Source organism: Sarcophilus harrisii, chromosome 5 (assembly GCF_902635505.1).
Source record: "Sarcophilus harrisii chromosome 5, mSarHar1.11, whole genome shotgun sequence".
NCBI classification, from domain to species: domain Eukaryota; kingdom Metazoa; phylum Chordata; class Mammalia; order Dasyuromorphia; family Dasyuridae; genus Sarcophilus; species Sarcophilus harrisii.
In genome coordinates, this window is record NC_045430.1 from 237,322,402 (window position 1) to 237,341,635 (window position 19,234).

Consider the following 19,234-nt stretch of genomic DNA (forward strand, 5'->3'; position numbering starts at 1 on the left):
ATGAATGCCTCAGACCAAGTTGGCAACATGCCTTGGATTACTGGTTTGTAAGCATCTTCAGCATCTTGCAGAAATTCCTTATCTTTTTGTTTTTGTGCTCAAGTACTTCAAAGCTACCCAAACTCCCACTTTTCAGCAACCTTAGAATGTTTTCTAGATTCATTTGGATGTGTCCTAGATGCACAGTATTTAGAAATTAACCCACAGAAAGAAAATTTTAGATAAAATGAAGCAGAAAATTGGTACTTTGAAAATAGGTTATTTGCATCTAGATGTTGACTGAACTGTTTAAAAAAGACTTTTCTACTATTGGGCCACATTATGTTTCTAGTTATACAGTATTAGTCCCACTGAGAATTGTAGAAGAGATCTGCATTCTCTTTGCACAGGGGCCAAGGTAGAATACATAACTAGCAGATAAATAATTAGCTAGATTAATTTGATAAAAATCTTTTCAACAGAATGTTGATCATTAACCTTTTTTTTCTAAAAAGTGATTCAGACAATTGACTAAAGCTATAGAGAGGCAGAGATATGCATAGAAGAAGGGGATTAATCATTGATAGTAATAAACTTTAATTTTTTTGTAAATTGTAATTTTGTAAAATATAATTTTAACCCATTTATTCTGTAAATGTTCATTTTTATATACAGTATTTGTACTTGTCTCTACAACTCAGTTTCACGTTCTTTGAGGACAGGATCACCATCTTCTATTTGCTGTGTCATTCGGCACCCAATATTCTAATCCTCACACAATAAATGCCTAACCGCCTTACTCATTCAGTGACTGCTTACTAGATGAGGGAATCTAGAAATAGTTAGATTTGACAGTTGATTGATCAAAGAATTATTTAAAGGCTATACAAAAATAAACATGGTCTCCTTAAAGAAAAACACACAGACATATTCTTGAATAAATCAACTCAAGAATTTCCTTTAATAACACTAAAAGCACATTTAAAAATATGTTTATTGGTACTTTAAATTCTATGTACACATAAAGATGATCATAATTTTAAATACTGAAGAGAAGCTGAAAATAATAAATTATCTCCATGAATTTGCTAGGTTTGGGCAGGGACTGAGGCAACAGAAGCAGCCCTGTTGGCCACAGCTTGTGGAAGCGTGCCCCCCAGTCGCCTCATCCTTCCAAGAAACTCCTTCACTGCAGTGTTTCAATCTCAGAATGCCACAGGGCCAGGCTTCTCTGCATCATACAGAAGCAGTAAGTACCACAATTTCAATATGTACGACAAGGCTCACGGATGTCACACTGGGGCATCAGCATTTAGTAGGCAAGAGATGGTCATGACTCAGATAAATTTGGGGTAGATTATCCTGTGGTAAATTCAAAATGGGTTCAAAGGCTGGATCCAAAAACCATATTACTATCTATAAAGAAACCAATGATCTCCTTGATGGAGACCTCTATAGACTATAGGGCAGAGCTATGAATGGTCTGATTTAGAATTTTTATCAATGATGAAGACCAGGATGGCAATTATATCAAATTTCCAAATGTCAAACATAGGAGGAATAAGTAAAATAATGACTGACATTATCGGGATCTTTAAAAAAGAAAAGCTTAACAAGCTAGAATGATGCTTTAAATATAAGATGAAATTTAACATAAATCAATGTAAAAAGAATTATATTTGAATTCAGAAAATCAACTTTACAAATAACTTGTGAATGCTACACAGACTAAGTGTGCCTAGGCTCATATTATTGTGAGAGATGGGACTTTAATAGACTGAAATTTTCCATGTAAGATACTGATTCAATACAGTGATCAAAAAAGTTATTGTCATCCTAGACTGCATTAGGAAAGGAACAGCGTTCAGAACATGGAATGTGTTGGAAGTGATTACCTTATTATATTCTGCCTCGTGATCAGTTCTGAGAAACAGTGAAAAAATACATGAACCAGCTGGAGGTTTTCAGAGGAGGGAACCAGGAGGGTGAGGGAACTTGAAAACTTGTCACTAGGGAGTCTGCTGAAGGTATAGGGGCATTTAAAAAGAGAATTTGGAGGGGAAAGTAAGACAGGTGACCTTGTGCATACTTCCCTCACTTAAATCCAATTCACTTACATTTCATTGTATCAACAACCCTTTTCAGAACTCTGAAACTACTACTCACACTCAAATATTTGTGGTTTTACTAGAGCAAGAATTCTTTTTTTTTTTTTAACAATGTTTAATTTTCCCTACTACATGTAAAGATAATTTTTAACATTTATTTTTTTAAATTTTGAGTTCCAAATTCACTTTCTCTGTCCTTCATTTCCTTTCCTTTCTGAGATTATAAGTAATTTGGTATAGGTTATAGGCGTGCAGTCATGCAAAACATATCCACATTAGTCACATTATGAAAGAAGACACATAATAACAACAAAACACAAAAAGTGAAAAATCATTTGCTTTCATCTTCATTCAGACTCCTTCCGTTTTCTCTAGAGGTGTGTAGCATTTTTCATCATGAGTCCTTTGGATCTGTGTTGGATCATTGTATCTTTGAGAACAGCTAAGTCATTCACACATTAGTTGGTTATTATACAATATTACTCTTACTATGTACAGTGTTCTTCAGGTTCTGTTCACTGCACTTTGCATGAATTCATGTAAATCTTTCCAGGCTTTTCTGAAATCATCCTGCATGTCATTTCCTAAAGCACAATAGCATTCCATTATATTCACATGCTGCAACTTGTTTAGCTATTCCCCAACTGATGGATATCCCCTCAGTTTTTAAATCTTTGCCATGACAAAAGAGCTACTATAAATATTTTTGTACAAATAGGTCTTTCCCACTCTCTTTGGTATAAAGATCTACTTTGCTTGGTCAAAAGGTATGCACAGTTTTATACTCTTTGGAGCATAGTTCTAAATTACTCTCCAGAATGGTTGGATCAGTTCGTATCTCCACCAATAGTACATTAACCTAATTTTTCCATATCCTCTACAACATTTATCATTTTTTCTTTTCTGCCATATTAATTAATTTGATAGATACTTTGGAGTTGTTTTAATTTGTGTTTCTATAATCTATAGTGACCTAGAGCATTTTTCCATCTGATTATAGATAGTTTTGATTTTGCTTGAAAATTATCTGTCCATATCCTTTAACCATTTATCAGTTGGGGAAAGACTTATATTCTTATAAATTTGATTCATTTCTCTGTATTTTTGAGAAATAAATCCTTTATCAAAGATACTTGCTATAAACTCTTCTCTACCTCATCCCACCCCTAGTTTTCTAATCTTGGTTGCATTCGTTTTATTTTGTGCAAAAACTTTAAAATTTATTATAATCAAAATTATCCATTTTATACCTTATAATATAGAGCAAGAATTCCTGACTTTTTTGTGTCATGATTCCCCTTTGACAGTGAATTTTACATATCCCTTCTCAAATAATGTTTGTAAATACATAGAAATACATAGTCTCACAAAAAATAATTATATTAAAATAAATTCATCAAAATGTTTTAAAGATTCACAGACCTCAGTTTATGAAACCTTGTTCTAGCAGAAGGCAAATAATAAAGAACATTTAAACTTTACTATGAAGTTAGGGAGAGGTTAGAGAGAGGTTAGTTAGAGAAAGACAAAGAGTTAATCTCAAAGTAGTTTGTCAAACTATTCCATTTTCTTTGATTTAATGTATTGAAATCACCCCTATTTGATGTGAAGATGTGGTAGCAGAACCCAACCTTGTTGATGACTCTAAAAAGTATATTCTTCCCCTCAGCTCACTCTTATATTAGGCAAGGAAGCAAAAGCTTGTCCTCATGTGATTTGTTAGTATCTGCTGTGCCCTTGTTTCCCTCTTTTAAATCAGATTAAAGATCTTAATCTTTAATCTAAAGAGGAGAGAGATCTACTGTGCCAGTGCTGATTAGATCACAATGCTAAATCAAGTTCTTTATGTTAGTAAAGAACACTTTGGTATTAACAAGAAAGAATAACACCAGCAATGAAGATAAAGTACTTTGAATATCCTATATCCTAGGCAGTCATCACTCTTGAATAAAAAAATGTAATCTTTGGATTTCTCCAGAGTTGTATAGTCATTTAGAAGACTGATAGTGATTAATAAGCCCGTTGGAATCAATCCCTCTTTTCAACTGGCAGTTAAAATCCAATTAGACTTTTTTTTTCTTGAAATATTTTTAATTCAAGTTTCAAAGTAAAACTTCCTCTTGAAATATTATGATTCGAGAATGTGTGTTTTATACTAGTGTCGAAACTATTCACTAGTTTTTTTTTTAAATACTCTAAAGTTCTCATAGTACCAATCATTCCTTAGTCTGAAATTCTGTTTCCATAATTTCGGATTCTGTGCTACCTCAAGGGATCTTCCAGAAAACAAACAAACAAATCCCTGATCCCAAGGCATAATGTCTATATGTTAAGATGACTTCTCAGCTTCCAGCTCATTGGGAGGAAGCAGCACAGCACAGTAGAAGGAACACAGAATTTAGAGCCAGGGAAAATGGAGATGAATCTTGGCTCTGCCATTTTACTACAGGTGATAGCCTTATACAAGTAATGTCACCTCTGTAGATTTAAGTTCCCCATCTCCAAAGTCAAGGAGGTTGAACTTGATGCTATCTATAAGTCCCTCTGATTTTACAAACTTAGATTCCATATAGTCAAAAGCCTGGTACAACAAAAGAATTTGAAACATCCTTGCAAAACATGTAATGGCTTGACCTGTATGATCTCGGTTTTGTCTTAAATAATATAATATGCTTCTATGCATCACTATAGAAAATACACAAAATGAATTAAATGAATAAGCAACATTCCCTAAATTATCCTAATAAAAACAATTTGAGGTTTTTAATCACAAAAAATCCATAGGATCTCTGTTGAAATTAACATGGTCTGAGTCATAATTTTATTAAGAATTTATTAATATAAAGCTATCTTGTTGAAATGTTCTGTTGTCAGCTATATAATTCAACTGAAATGAGGGAGTTTTTATCCCATATCATTATGGAGGACCTTCTATCCATGGTTGATGTGTGACTTTGCTAATGAATGAAACATAATGTGTTCTGACTTAAGAAAGAGAAGGGAAGAAGAGAAGTGGCTGTTTGCTCTCTTCATGTGGCAGGAAAATTTTTTTTGATCAGAATAAAATAGACATCAGATTACTTTTGGCTTCAGGGAGCGTCAAGGTTCTGGGTAGTTGCTTCTCTCTTTTCTGTTGCATATTGAGAAAGATGCAGTTATTCAGAGAACAAGAAAGTTGGAAAGATAAAATAATGTCCTGTCCATTACTTCACACTGAGTGGAGGGAGCAGTATGCTAATGAATCATAGATTTAGAGCTAGAAAGCATTTTCTAGATCATCCAGTCTAACCCTCTCATTTTGCAAATGAAGGAACTGAGGACCAAAGAAATTTTATAATTTGTACAAGGGTGTAAGAAACCCAGAATTGTCTGGCTTAAATCCAGTATTTCCCCCTACTTCAGCAGAGAGCTGGCCATTGAGAAATTCACCCCCAGGGTATTTTGTTACTAAGCTAGATAAAAATGGAAGTCAGAAGTTCTAGAAAGGACTTTGGATCATCTGCCTATGGAACAGCTGGGTTTTGTGGGGTTCTTTAAAGAAAAATCACTGTGAAGAATTTTTTAATACAGCCTAAGATTATTTAGAATGAAGTAATAAAGGAATTTTTTAAATAACTTTTTATTTTTCAAAATACTTGCAAAGATAGTTTTCAGCATTCACCCTTGCAAAACTTAGTCTTCCAAATTTTTTTCTCTCCCTCCCCATCTCTAGTCTCCCTTAGATAGGAAGTAACACAATATAGATTAAACATGTGCAATTTTTCTAAATTTATTTCCACATTTATCATGTCGAACAAGAAAAATCAGATCAAAAAGAGAAAAAATGAGAAAGAAAATAACAAGCAAGCCAACAACAATAACAATAACAACAACAAACAAACAAACAAAAAAATCATGAGAAAGAAAAAAAAACAAGCAAACAAACAACAACCACAAAAGGTGAAAATATTATGATCTGATTCACATTCAGTCCCCATAGTCCTTTTTTCCTGCATGCAGATGGCTCTCTGGATCATAAGTCTATTGTAATTGTCCTGAATCATCTCACTGATGAAAAGAGCCAAGTCCATCACAGTTGATCATCACATAATCTTCTTGTTACTGTGTACAATGTTCCCTTGGTTCTACTCAAGAAGTCAAGCAGAGTACTAAATTGTGCCTAGTGAATTTGTTTGCTTTGAAAGCTACTTTATGATGTCATCATTTAAAATCATATAGTTAAGCTTAATTCAATTAAATGAATTTTTTTCTCAAGAATCAAATATTATCAATGTATAATACTAGATTACAAAGGTGAAAATGGCATAGTTCCTATTTTTTGAAAACTTACAATTAGCAAATATAGGTTTTATATACAAAGCCATATATGTGATAAGCACAGAGAAATCTAGACCAAGAGTTTTAAGAAATTGAAGAAAGGAGAGCACCTGTAGCCTGCAGTGGGAATGTCAGGGAAGACTTCCTGCAAGATGTGATGTTGAAGTGGTCCTGGAAGAAAGAGAATTTCAACTGTGATTAGATGAAGGGAGTAGGTTCTGAGCATGAGATGTGAATTCAAAGAAGCAGAATTAAATATAAAGATTATAAAATCAATATTATAAACTTATTAAAAGCTGGTACAGAGCACCAATCTCAGGCAAAAATATCCCTTTTAGTTCTACCCAAGAAAGTGAAGCACCATTACCACCTCCTAGAGTATTAGCTATTCTTCTATTTTTGGTGAATTCTCCTTTTAGAGATTGAATCGAAATCTGTTTTTTTTTTTAATTAAAGAATTTATTTGTTTTTAACTTTTGAGTTTCAAATTTTCTCCTTACCTCCTTTCCCCTCTCTCACTCTCTGAGAAGGCAAGCAGTATGATATCAATTATACATGTGAAGTCATTGCAAAACACCTCCACATTAGCCATATTTCAAAAAATCAAGGAAAAATTAAGTGAGAAAATTATATTTCAGTTTTCACTCAGAGTTCATCAGTTCTCTCTAGAGGTAGATAGTACTTTTTCATCATTGGGTCTTTGAAATTGCCTTGGATCATCATATTGATCAAAGTATCTGAGTCTTTCACAGTTGATCACTATCATAGTATTGCTGTTACTTTGCACCATGATCTCTCAGCTCTTCTCACTTCACTTTGATCATATCATATATGCCTTGCCATGTTTTTCTAAAACATTCCTCCTCCCAGCATTTCTTATAGCAAGTGATAAGTATTTCAGTGATAGTAAACATCACACATATTAGTATAGTAAATCCCTTAGGATTATGTGCTACTAGAGCAAAACAGCATAGACAAAATACCCTACTTGTAGGAGCCTGAAATTTTAGACTACTTAGGACAAAAGCAACTTACGTAAGGGAGATGGACAGCATAGGTTTCTGGGAAAGATGGCTACAAATACTGCACATGTGGGTCCTTTTCCCTTTTTAAAGATTTCTTTGGAATACAGACCCAGTAGAAATACTGCTGGATCAAAGGGTATGTATGCACAGTTTGATAGCCCTTTGGGCATCTTTCTAATTGCTCTCCAGAATGGTTGGATCCCGTTCACAATTCCACTAACAACGTATTAGTATCCCAATTTTCCTACATCCCTCCAACATTTATCATCTTTACCAGGAAATAACTTAAAAACAAAGTATACTACTAACTGAGTTTCATGGCTAAATGCAATTTGTGCTGGAGAATTAGGATAACTACATGATGCAGTTAGAAAGTCAGGCGAGCAGATAGGGATTTTAACTCCATGAAGAGCATACATTAGGACTCAATAAGAAGATTTTGTTACAAGTATAACAACAACAATATTAATAATCACAGTCAAAATTTATAATACTTGAAGGTCTGCAATGTGTTTTATGTATAATATCATTTTATTCTTAGAATCTTGTTTTACAGATGAGAAAAAATGAGGCTAATGATGAAAGTAAACAGATTTTCTCAGTATCACAAAAAGTATTAGGCAATAATTGCCTTCATGTACCCCTCATTCCAAGTAGAATGAGGAGAAGGGATGTTCAGCATACTTCAATTTCAGGGAGAATAATTGAAGGAGGGAATGAAAGAAACTGTAAAATAATACCTTTGGGACTAGGGATTCTTGCAATCAACAATGAAAGAGAAAGAAGAAAGGACAGAGTTTGGAAAGGAAGTAATAAAGGCAGGAATTATGTAAAAAAATTGTGATTTTGACTTTCCCTATATTTTGTGGATATATTCTTCCTGTATTTCACAGTTTGGACGGACAATCCTGCTTACAGGATCACGGAAGGAAGTGATTTAGCTAATAAGAGGGTGAACAGGAAATAGGAGAGGTTTTTCTTCTTCATTTTTTCCACAGCTAATGTTATCTTTGGAGCATAGTTATAATGGGGTAACAAAAAGACAGGATCCTTCTAGTTATAGTAACAGAACTAATTCCTTTAGTAGATAGGTGTCTATATAAGTTATATATCTCTAAAATCTCTAGTTATGAATTATTTCTCTCAGTATTCATTTTTATAAGTGTCATTTACTATTTATATGCTGCTAAGGTAAATGATCCTAAAGAGTTTCCTAGGGCTTTGAGAGGTTAATAGTGTAAATTACAGAGCCATCTTTAGTGGGAGTTAGTTCCCTACTCAGATGGTATAGATGAGAGAGAGGGAGAAGGGAAATCAGAGTGGGGAGGGAGAGGAGGGAAGTAGAGAGGAAGGAAGAAAGAAAGGAAAGGAGGAAGCAAAAGAGGAGAGGGAGGGCAAGAGGAGAATAAAGAGAAAGGAGAAAAGAGGAAGGAAGGGAGGAAAGAAAAATGGTAGGAGAGAGAGAGAGAGAGAGAGAGAGAGAGAGAGAGAGAGAGAGAGGGAGAGAGAGAGAGAGAAAGAAGGAGGAGGAGGAGGAGGAGGAAAGCAAAGGGAGAGGGAGAAGAAGAGGAAGGGAGGGAGGGAGAGGGAGAGGGAGAAATAGTGAGTTTAGCCCTTTTAAGACATTTAAACAAGAGATTTATCCAGAATCACTCAGTGCATTTATAGTGAGATCTCTGTTCATTACTTAACTCACTAAATTATGTGGCCTTTTCATAATCAGAAAGCATGTTCTCATTCTATTAGGTGTTTTAGTCATGGAGCCCATTGCCTGGACGGTGCTGTCAGGGTGGACACAGGGGAGTCACTAATCCAGCTGAAGATGGGTGCCAGGGCAGGACCCCGTTACTGATGCCTTTCTTCCTGTTTGTCTCCATGCAGGCTGTGGAGCTAACTTCACCAGTCCTTCAGGGTACATCGTTTCTCCTAACTATCCACGTCAGTATGATAACAGCATGAACTGCATCTATATCATCAAGGCAGGCGAACGAGACATAGTATTGTTAGATTTCCAGTCTTTCCACCTACAGGGTAAGTGCTCATTGCTTTGGTTTTCTTTTGTTTGGGGCCTTCCAGAATTACATTTCTGGCTATGTGTAACTCACTCTGCAAAGATCTGACCCCGATGATCCTGCCTCAGACACTAGCTGTGTGAGTGCAAGGAAATCACTTAACCTCTCAGGCCCTCAGTTTCCTTAGCTGTAAAATTAAAAGTTTGGCTTTAATGGCCTCTGAGATCTCTTTCACATTTATATGCATGATCCTATGTTTAAATCCAACCAGATTCTGAACAATACTACCATGAAGAATTTTTTTTTCTGTTGGTGGAAATAGATTATCATTTGGGGATCTCCTGGAGGCACAAGTATTTACATTTCCCTAAAGCAGACATTCAGGATTTCCAGAGTTAGATTTCTGCTTTCACTAGTATATTTATTCATTTCCCACTGCATAGATGGGCTCAAATGATCAAATACTGTGTATCATAATGATTAAATGTGGCCTAAGAGAAAAGTTGAAAAAATACACCTGACTCCGATCATTGCAAAAGTGCAGGACTTAGGGTGTAGAAGAGTACACACACTATAAGAACTGCTTTACTCCCTCTCCCTTTTGCAACTTTTGTTACTAGCAATTATTTGCTGCATAGGGGAAGAGGAAGAATATATTCAGAAATAACTGTGATGTAAAATCAGATGATCAATTAAAAAAATAAAAATTTGTAGGTAACCAGAATATGAAGGCTCAGGGAAGAATTTCTGGACAGGAATTTGATGACTCTTGGAAAAGACAAGGAAAAAGGAATTTCCTTCTTATTTATCAATTATACTAATAAACATCAAAACATGATAAGAATGAGAAAAAGGCAAAGAGAAATAGAAATTGAAAGAGAGAGAGAGCCAAGAGTCCTTAACTAGAAACCCCAAATTCTCTTCTATCCCTTCTAAAGTGAGCCAGTTAATTGCAAGCAGCCTGATGTGATATAAACAGGAGTGTTTTTCTTGAGCAAGGTCAAATATTTTCATTGCAGAGGCTGTTCCCACCCCTCTCTACTTTTTTTCCCCTAAGTATAGGACATAGGCAAGGTTACAGGAAAGAAAGCACGACTCCCCCAGAAAGGCTGTATAAAAGACCAAGCATTGCTGAGTCAGAGAATAGCAATATAACCAGGGTTTTCTTATAAAAACATTCACTCTAAAGAATGCGTGCTGTCCTACAGAATATCACCCTCAAGGCCAAATTAGCAGAGATATGGAATACTACCAGTGTCCCTAAATTGTACCCATCTGATAGGACCTCTAATTATTCTGTCAGGCAGGAGGTCTGATGAAAAAGCAGACTGAGTTTGGAGCCAGGGAGCCAGGCTTCCAATTCATCCCCTTCCACTTGGGTAAAGGATCTCTATTCCTCAGTTTCCTCATCTATAAAATGGGCTGTCAAATTACATGATCCTTAAGGTACCTTCTAACTCCAAACATGTGATCTAAGTTTGGATAATTAACAACTAAGAGGCAGGGTAAAACAACAACAACAACAACAACAACAGAAGTCAGGAAAACCTAAGTTCAAATACCAGCTGTATAACTTAACTTCACTGTCTCAGTTTCTTTATCCCTAAAATGAGTAAATAACATTTACCTCAAAAGGTTATTAGGAGAATCAAGTTAGATAAAATATAAAGTGCTTTTCAAATCTCAAAACAGAATATAAATGTTATTATTGGTATTTTTATTACTATCATCATATGTTTTTTTCTACATGCTCCTTCTTCATAGGATTTATCTGTTTTCTCCTTTGTAAAATGGAGGTAATAATATTAGCACACACTTCATATAGTTGTTGTGAGGTTTCCATGAATAACATATGAAAAGCATTTTGTGCCTTCTCAGTGAGGGTTGGGTAGGGAGAAAGGAAGGGAGAGAATCTGGAACTCAGAATTTAAAAAAAATGTAAAAAAATGTTTTGCATGTAACTGGGAAAAATAAAATATTAAAAAAATTAAAAAGAAAAGCACTTTGAAGACCATGAAATGCTATATAAACATGAGAACTATATTTAAAGTTTATATGGAGCAGTCCAGTTTCAAGAACCTCATTTGTAATAATACTTTTGCCCCTGCTTCTTAGGTTAGGACTGACTTTGCTCTGAATTGAGTTTTAGCTTTTTATAGATTAGCGTAACCTACTTGTTTTATGCTGGTATCAGTATTTCTCTCCTCTACACTAATTCCCCAATTACTCATTATATATGATGTCCCAGAAATCTTAGAGCATTCTAAAGTGACATTAAGACTTTTGAGATACCGAGTATCCCAAATAAGACTGCAAGTATCTCTGCTATTCTTCCTGCTTCCTAAATTTAATTGGAATTGTTTAAAAATCACAAAAGATGTGTACATTTGAAAGCTTATGATTTTTGTTTCAAGATAGCAGATGAGACCTTAACATGTAATATTAACATTCTTTAGTTAGCGTACCCTATTTCATCAACATTTGTCAACTCCCCTGAAAATTATCATGAGGAAACTGAGGTTTTGAGAGATTCAGTGACTTGCCCATGATCACACAAGTATCTGAGGTGGGATGTGAATTTGGGTCTTCTCTTTCCATGCTAAACGTTTTGTCCTGTATGTCCCAGAGTCATCATTACACACACGCACACGTGTATGTACCTGTGTGTGTATACACATGCTAAGGGGTTTAATTAGAGCTGAGCTCTTACTTCACGTGTTCAATAAAAGAAAAATTATGGTTCTGTCTACATTCACATAAGTGACTGGAGATGTGGTCATTCTGAATACTCATGACTCATTGAAATTTTCTCATATACATAAGACTGGTATTTCCATCCAACTAAGTGATCCACAGTAAACTGAGAAAATAAAATATGTATATTACATATGATTCTGTTTTGTTCTAGTAGAACCATTTTACATAACTCCAAGGACAGTACTTCAGACAAGGTATTAGATGATTCAGGCTAATACCAGACCATTTAGTAAAAAAGAGAATTAAAAAGAGGGAGGAGGCTATGTTATCGTGTCTACAGAATCTCTTCCTGGTCCTCGGATGGATCACCCAGGAAGAATACATATTAGAAAGAAAACAAGAAATACAAGATGGTTAAAAATGAAAGCATTAATTCTTTTCTTAATTTACTTTACTGGTCATGGAATGTGTTTTGTTTGTTGGTTATGTGTTACAAGAAAGATACCCCAAAGTGACGTGGGATTTTCTATTGTTACTATTTACATTTTTCAATCCACTACATGCAGCAAGGTTATGTTATACCATCTGGCACATTTGCCACTTTACTTTTTTACTTCATTTAAACTGTCAAAAAAAACACCCCAACAAACCAGTCCTGAGATGGTATTGCTCAACTACTTGGCATCTCTTCCCTTGGCTTTCTCAACTGTTTCAAGTAGACTCATTTTGCAATATAATATTGTGAATATAATTTGGCAATAAGATAATAAGATCACAGATTTAGAGGTAGAAGGGCCCTCACTTAACAGATGAGGAAACGGAGATACAAAGAGATTAAAGGAATTGCTCAGTACCATCCAGATAATGAATGTCTTGAAACAAGATTTTAAGACAGGTCTTGCCGACTCCAGGTCCAGTGCCCTATCCACTATGGTAATATGCTTTTTTAAACGGCTTTTATTAACTTTTAAATTTAAATCACCCAAGCAATGAATTGAGGCAAATTATTTTTGTATAATTTCTTGCTTGCTCATATCAGCCCATGTTTCCCATGTTCCAAGTGCTAGGTAATTAGGGGCCATTGTTTGTGTACTCACCAAGCTCAGTTCTGCAATGGCAATATTTCTTTCTCTCTAACTGATTTTTTTCCTTTATATTTTCTGAATTACTTACCTTTCTTGCAGTTCACAGTGGAGATGATAGAGCAGAATTCCTATTTCATTACATTGCATGGAACCTTATGCAGTAGCATGCGATAAAAAAATTAAGTTTTGTGAAATGTATTTCAAATTAATAGAAAATATGGATGAAAATATTAGTTGACTTATAAGTCTTTGAGTCTAAAAGCAAACATAACATATGTTGAAGTTATATGGAGCTATGAACTTTAGAAATATATTCTCAAGATAATGGTAAAGATGTATTTTTGTCTTTGTAAAGATATGTATATCTAATTATATTTTATGTTTTGGTATTTTACATAGCTTTTGTTCTATTCAAGAGGATATAGATTATCTTTAATTATTCTGGTCTTACACAATTGTTTTGTTTTCTTACTGATAAACTTTGAAAGGATGCCCATTTTTGTTTAAAAAAAAAGACTGCTGTATTTCAAGTACCTCAAAGGCTTTCATCTATTTTAATCTTTGATGACAGCCTATCTTGTTTCATCTATTGTCCCAGCATGGCTTTGATGGTTGGCAGATTCTTCAATTCTCCTTTTCACTTTGCAGGATTTTATGACCATAAAGTCCACTGCAAAAGTCCTATTCCAGAGCTTTATTTTAGATGAAGGTGAATCTGGGCTTTAAAAGCCTAACCATAGATGATGACTTTTGGCAGTTTCTACCAATTTGATATGGTTCCAACCATGGGTCCAAAGCCAGATTGTGTCTGCTTTTAAAAATCAGCTGAATATTGGTCCTAAGAGGATCCTTCTTTAAAGGCTAGCCTAGACGTAATGAACAATAGAATTCTAGACGTAATGCCTTTTGATCATCTAGCACAGCCTTTATTAAGCTTTCACATTCCAAAGGAATTTTTGGTGACTTACAAAAAAAATCCTAATATACTGCTTGATTTGTCAAACCATGATATTTAACCATCTTTTCATTTTCCCCATTAATTGTTAAGAGAGAAATAATCCTAAGATTTGTAAGTATTTAATGAGAATCAACTGATAACAGCTAATTCATAATCTTGCAAATTTAGAAGACTTTTGGATTTACGTTGAGGCAACAAGAGTTTATTATGAACTACCATGTACTAGACACCATATTAAGTGTAAGAGATATAAAGAAAGGCAAACACCACAACCACAAATGACACAGTTCCTGCTTTCTAAAAGCTTATGGTCTGATGGGAAAGACAGTATCCAAACATTTGTGTATAAAGGAGACTTGAGCAGGATAAATTGGAAACAAGTATTATCATTAAGGAGGATTGCGAAAGCCTTTTGGGAGAAGTTAAATTTTAACTGAAACTTGAAGGAAGTCAGGGAAGTTGGGAGGTGGGGATGAGGAAGGAGAGAATTTCAAATTTTGAAGTTGAGTACTATTTCTAAAATGTTCTAAATGGTTTGATGTTTTCATCATTCCCTCTTGCTTGACTAGTAGTCCTTACTTGGGGCAATACATTTATTACTAACACGATAGACATAATTTTAGTAAGGTTTTCTTTCCAAAGTTATTTGGTCCTAGTACATAATAAACATCACTCTTAGGACAAGAATAGACTTTTAAAAGGCCATTATTTGTAAGGATATTTTTACTTTGGGCAATAGATTCATTACTAACACGATGGACATTATTTTATTGAGATTTTCCTTTCCAAAATTTTTTTCTCCTAGTACATAATAAACATCACACTTAAGACAATAATAGACTTTTAAAAGGCCATTAATTCTAAGGATAATGGAATATTTCTATAAATTTTGCAGTGAAAGTGAATTCAATTTTCTGAGAAAATATTAATTTAACAGAATTCTAATTTTAAATTAAATAGACAGATGACATGAGACTTATTCCTGTAACTTGGCATTCTGTATGAAATACTTTGTGGCTGTGTGAACTTCATTGAGTGCCACACAGCTGGATGAATACTGATAAATCAGTCAGGAAAACAGATGGTGGTTCTTCAATAAAAGTCGATGTCCACAGACACACTTAACTTATAATCTCCATCACTGTCATCAAAGAAAAATAGGAGACATTTGTGACCCTCTTCCTTATGCCTTTCAGGTTTCTTGGCCCTGTTTTTCTCCTTTTTTAAAAGCCTTCTAGGAAGCTCTTGAAGTTTATTTATCTACATAAGAATATGGAGGGAGTTTTTCATCCTCCTTAAAGTCCCTGTATCAGTGAAATCACAGATTCACTCCCAAGCCTGATTATTTTTAAACAAGACTACAACGATTGTATTTGAAACTCAGTGTCACCTTTGTTTCAGCAAGGAGCAGAGTTTAGCTTAGTGTGCAAAAAGATGGCAGCGTACACTTTTCAGATTGCACCATGCATCATATTAGTTTCCTGTGGCCCATTTATTATTGAGATATGTAAGCTGCAATTATAAAGGATAGCATTCTCATTCGGGAGTCACGAAGACCTAAGTCTATATATTCTCTTGTTGCTTAATAGCTGTACAACCATGAACTGCTCATCTACCTATTCTTAATTTTAGACAGTTCTGTAAGATTATAAATTATAGACATGTCATGATTTGTGTAAGTGAAGGGAGTCTCCACAAGGAAAAAAAATCATAGGTCATTGATTTATTGACATATCCTTCACAATGATTGAAGTTACATAGGACATGCTGTAGAGTTAGCCATTTTGGTCCGCCACTACCTGGACAGGCACTTCAGATTATTCTGTATCAGTTGTACCATTAGTGAAATGAAAATGCACATGTTGCACAGGGCTTCATTTCTTTAAATACTCTGGATATTCTGAGAACCAATGGTCTGGTGTCTGTAAAGCAACAAGAATTTCTATTAAATTTCATCATAATTTTGGTTTCATGCTTACTAGTATTAATCTTCATTGTTTCTGGAACTAAGTATATCTTATCTCTTCTTTTTTTTTTCAATAGAACCTTCATCCATAAGTGGAATGTGTACCAATGATGGAGTAAAAATTATCCGAGGTTATGAAGCAGACTCCATACATAGTGCTGTATTTTGTGGTAATGAAATTCCTAGAAGCATGAGCATCATTGGCCCAATGATACTCAATTTCTACTCTGACAATAGTGAAACAGACTTTGGATTCAAGGCAACGTACACAATACTTCGTGAGTAGCTATAATAATATCGTTCATTTTTTAAAACAGCAAGTTATATTTGAGGCATTTTCTTTCTGTTTTAGATAGAACCAATACTGAGCTGGGTTCATGGATTTTAGAAAAAAATTACCATTAAGTATAAAAACTTAGTTAAACATTTTCCTATCTATGTTTTCTCGAAATGATTATCTCCTTAAAGGATAATTAGGCCTGGTAGTTTACTTTCAGGGAGCTCTCTATACCAATAAATTGGTGCAGGAAGAGGAGGAGAAGGAAGAGGAGGAGGAGGAAGAGGAGGAGAAGGAAGAGGAGAAGAAGAAGAGAAGTTAAAGGAAGAAGTAGTAGCTCTATGTATATATTATTCTGTATAAGAAATCCATTAATATTCCTTTCTGAAATAAAATTTTACAAAACTGAGATCTTAAAAAAACACCCTCGGTCAGTTTTACTCTAGCTAATTGAAAGAGAGAGTATTCATTTGGAAAATTCAGACCAAAATTAAAATTTTTGGCCTTTTGTCATATGGATAGCATGATAGAGTTGTCTTTTGGACTTTGGCAGTTCAGATAGATATCTCACTTCTCTATTTGATTTTGTTAGTGTCAAAAAGGACATGATATTTAGATTGCTTGATTTAGAATTACTGCAAAATAAATAATATTATATTTTGTTTTCAGTGAACGAGGTGCATCATTATTGGCTTGTTGTTTTTGTTTTTGTTTTCTCTTTCTTGGAAGAGTAGTGTATTTTTTTTTTCTGGGAACAAGTTCACTCCTTTATCAGAACTCCAGTGAATCCAGTATCACACAAGCCTGAGAAATGCTCCTTTATTGTCTTCCTCCTTTTCTTGACCAACTCCATTGCCAAATGTGGAAGTTAAATAGTTTCCTTTCAGATAAATCACGTCGGAACCCATCAGCCCCACAGAGCAGCAGTGAAGGATGTAAATGGTCATTTAGCCATGAACAAGAGCCTTCATAATTCATTCTTGTTCCCTGCTCTCTGAATTGTGACTTCTGACATTTTTGAAGTATGGCAATGGCTTTGTGCGGTTACTGGCCCAGACAAAAAAGATTTGAGTAATTAACATTCCTTCCTCTGGTTTTATTGTGGGTTAAAGAGAAGGACTGATTTTCTTGCCTGCCCTGGCGTAAGTGCTGCTTTGGCTGCCTAAACTCTTGCTTTCTCTTTTACTTAGTTTTTGTCCCTCATTTTCCTAGGATACTGTTTATGAGACTCACTATATCCTTTATAAGATCTCCATTTAAAGGGACAGTTTGGGTCTGCATAAGATTGCCAATCCCAGATAAGGGTGTGTATGTGCTTGAATTATTTAAGTGCTCAAAAACTTGTAGACTGTACAATTCAGTATTAAAAGGAAAAAAATATGAAATATACATGGCATAGAGATCACTAGGCCATAGACACACAGCTAGCTCCATGATCTCAACAAAACATATCACACTGATGTGTTATTCAATTTATATTGAGACTGATGTTGGGGCTGAGATGACTGTAATTGCCATTTTTTCATGTTCCTCATTCATACCACCAGGAAGACTTTTGCATTTACAGGTTAATGCAATTTATAAATCTTTATAAAGCATCTACTATATATAATAAGTCCATGAAATATTTATTCATTCAACAAACATTTATTAAGTGCTAAGAATGATGCAAGGAAAATAAAACACAGAACTTTAAAGGAGTTTACAATTTAATAAGAGTCTAGTCCAAGTCAAGAAGCATTTATTTAGTGCTTCCTATCACTGGGCATACAAATGCAAGCAGAAAGAAAAACAGCCCTTGTGCTTGAAACGGTTATGTTTTAATGGAAGAAGACAATACCTTAAAGAGAGCACAAGGTACACAGTGAGGGGTTGTTGTAAAGAAAGATCTGTGGAAAATCAGGAGTGAAATCTGGAAAGAAATGAAGATTCCTTAATGAAGGTTCTAAGAACCAGCCAGTCAGGGGGAGAAGCTGACGGGCTACAAGATATATCCAATGTGAAGAATCCAGGATGGAGTAAGCTTAAGAACTTTGTATAGGATAGTAGATGACTTTCTATGGAGAGTGAGGAAGGTGAACTAGGGAGGAAAGTAAGAGAATTTGCTCCCTTCCTACCTCTATTCCTGTTATTCCCCCTTCTTCTTCCACTGGGATGAAAACTCAAGAGAAGAATTCCAGCCAAAATGATAGATATAGGAAAGTTGGTCTCAGACTTAACAATATTCAGAACAGCAATTATCTTTAAGCTATAATAAAAAGGCAATATTATCTCCAAAATTCTATTCTGATATAGTGAAAATAAATGGTCTTTTCCTCTGTTACAGCATGTGGTGGCGTATTCAACTCATCCATTGGTATCATCAAAAGCCCAGCCTATTCACGAGCAAACTACGCCAACGATTTGGAGTGTTCCTACCTCATTACTGTTACAAATGACAAAGTGATTGCACTCAAGTATGTAAATATTCCCCTTAAGAAAATCATTTTAAGATTAGTAATTTAATGTGGTCCTCTATTGACAAAAGAAAAAGAAACCTCATCAACATTACAGTAGGGTAAAAGAGACCTCGCTATTCTGAAGAATGACATGAAGTGTTATCTAAATCTTGCAATAGATCTCTAAACCTGTGAAATGGGTATTTATTGTTGACTAATTAGGACTGAAAAATAGCTATCTATCTAATTCAAAATGCCTTTTCTAGTTTCTGTAAAAGCAGCTTGTTATAATTGCTTCAATAATCATAACAAGAATAGATGAAGAGCCTTGTGTGAAGCATCATTTGTTAATGGCTCAAGATCCCATTCAAT

At 34.7% G+C, this 19,234-nt stretch overlaps 1 protein-coding gene across 1 annotated transcript in view; it reads left to right on the top strand.

Moving 5' to 3' along the window:
• CUBN (cubilin) overlaps nucleotides 1-19,234 on the top strand; it is a 282,752-nt gene that overhangs the window by 211,551 nt on the left and 51,967 nt on the right. The window contains exons 55-58 of the mRNA XM_031939914.1: nucleotides 1,072-1,228; nucleotides 9,311-9,460; nucleotides 16,225-16,425; nucleotides 18,751-18,880. Coding sequence (XP_031795774.1) covers nucleotides 1,072-1,228; nucleotides 9,311-9,460; nucleotides 16,225-16,425; nucleotides 18,751-18,880 — 638 coding nt within the window. The remainder of the gene's footprint in view (nucleotides 1-1,071; nucleotides 1,229-9,310; nucleotides 9,461-16,224; nucleotides 16,426-18,750; nucleotides 18,881-19,234) is intronic.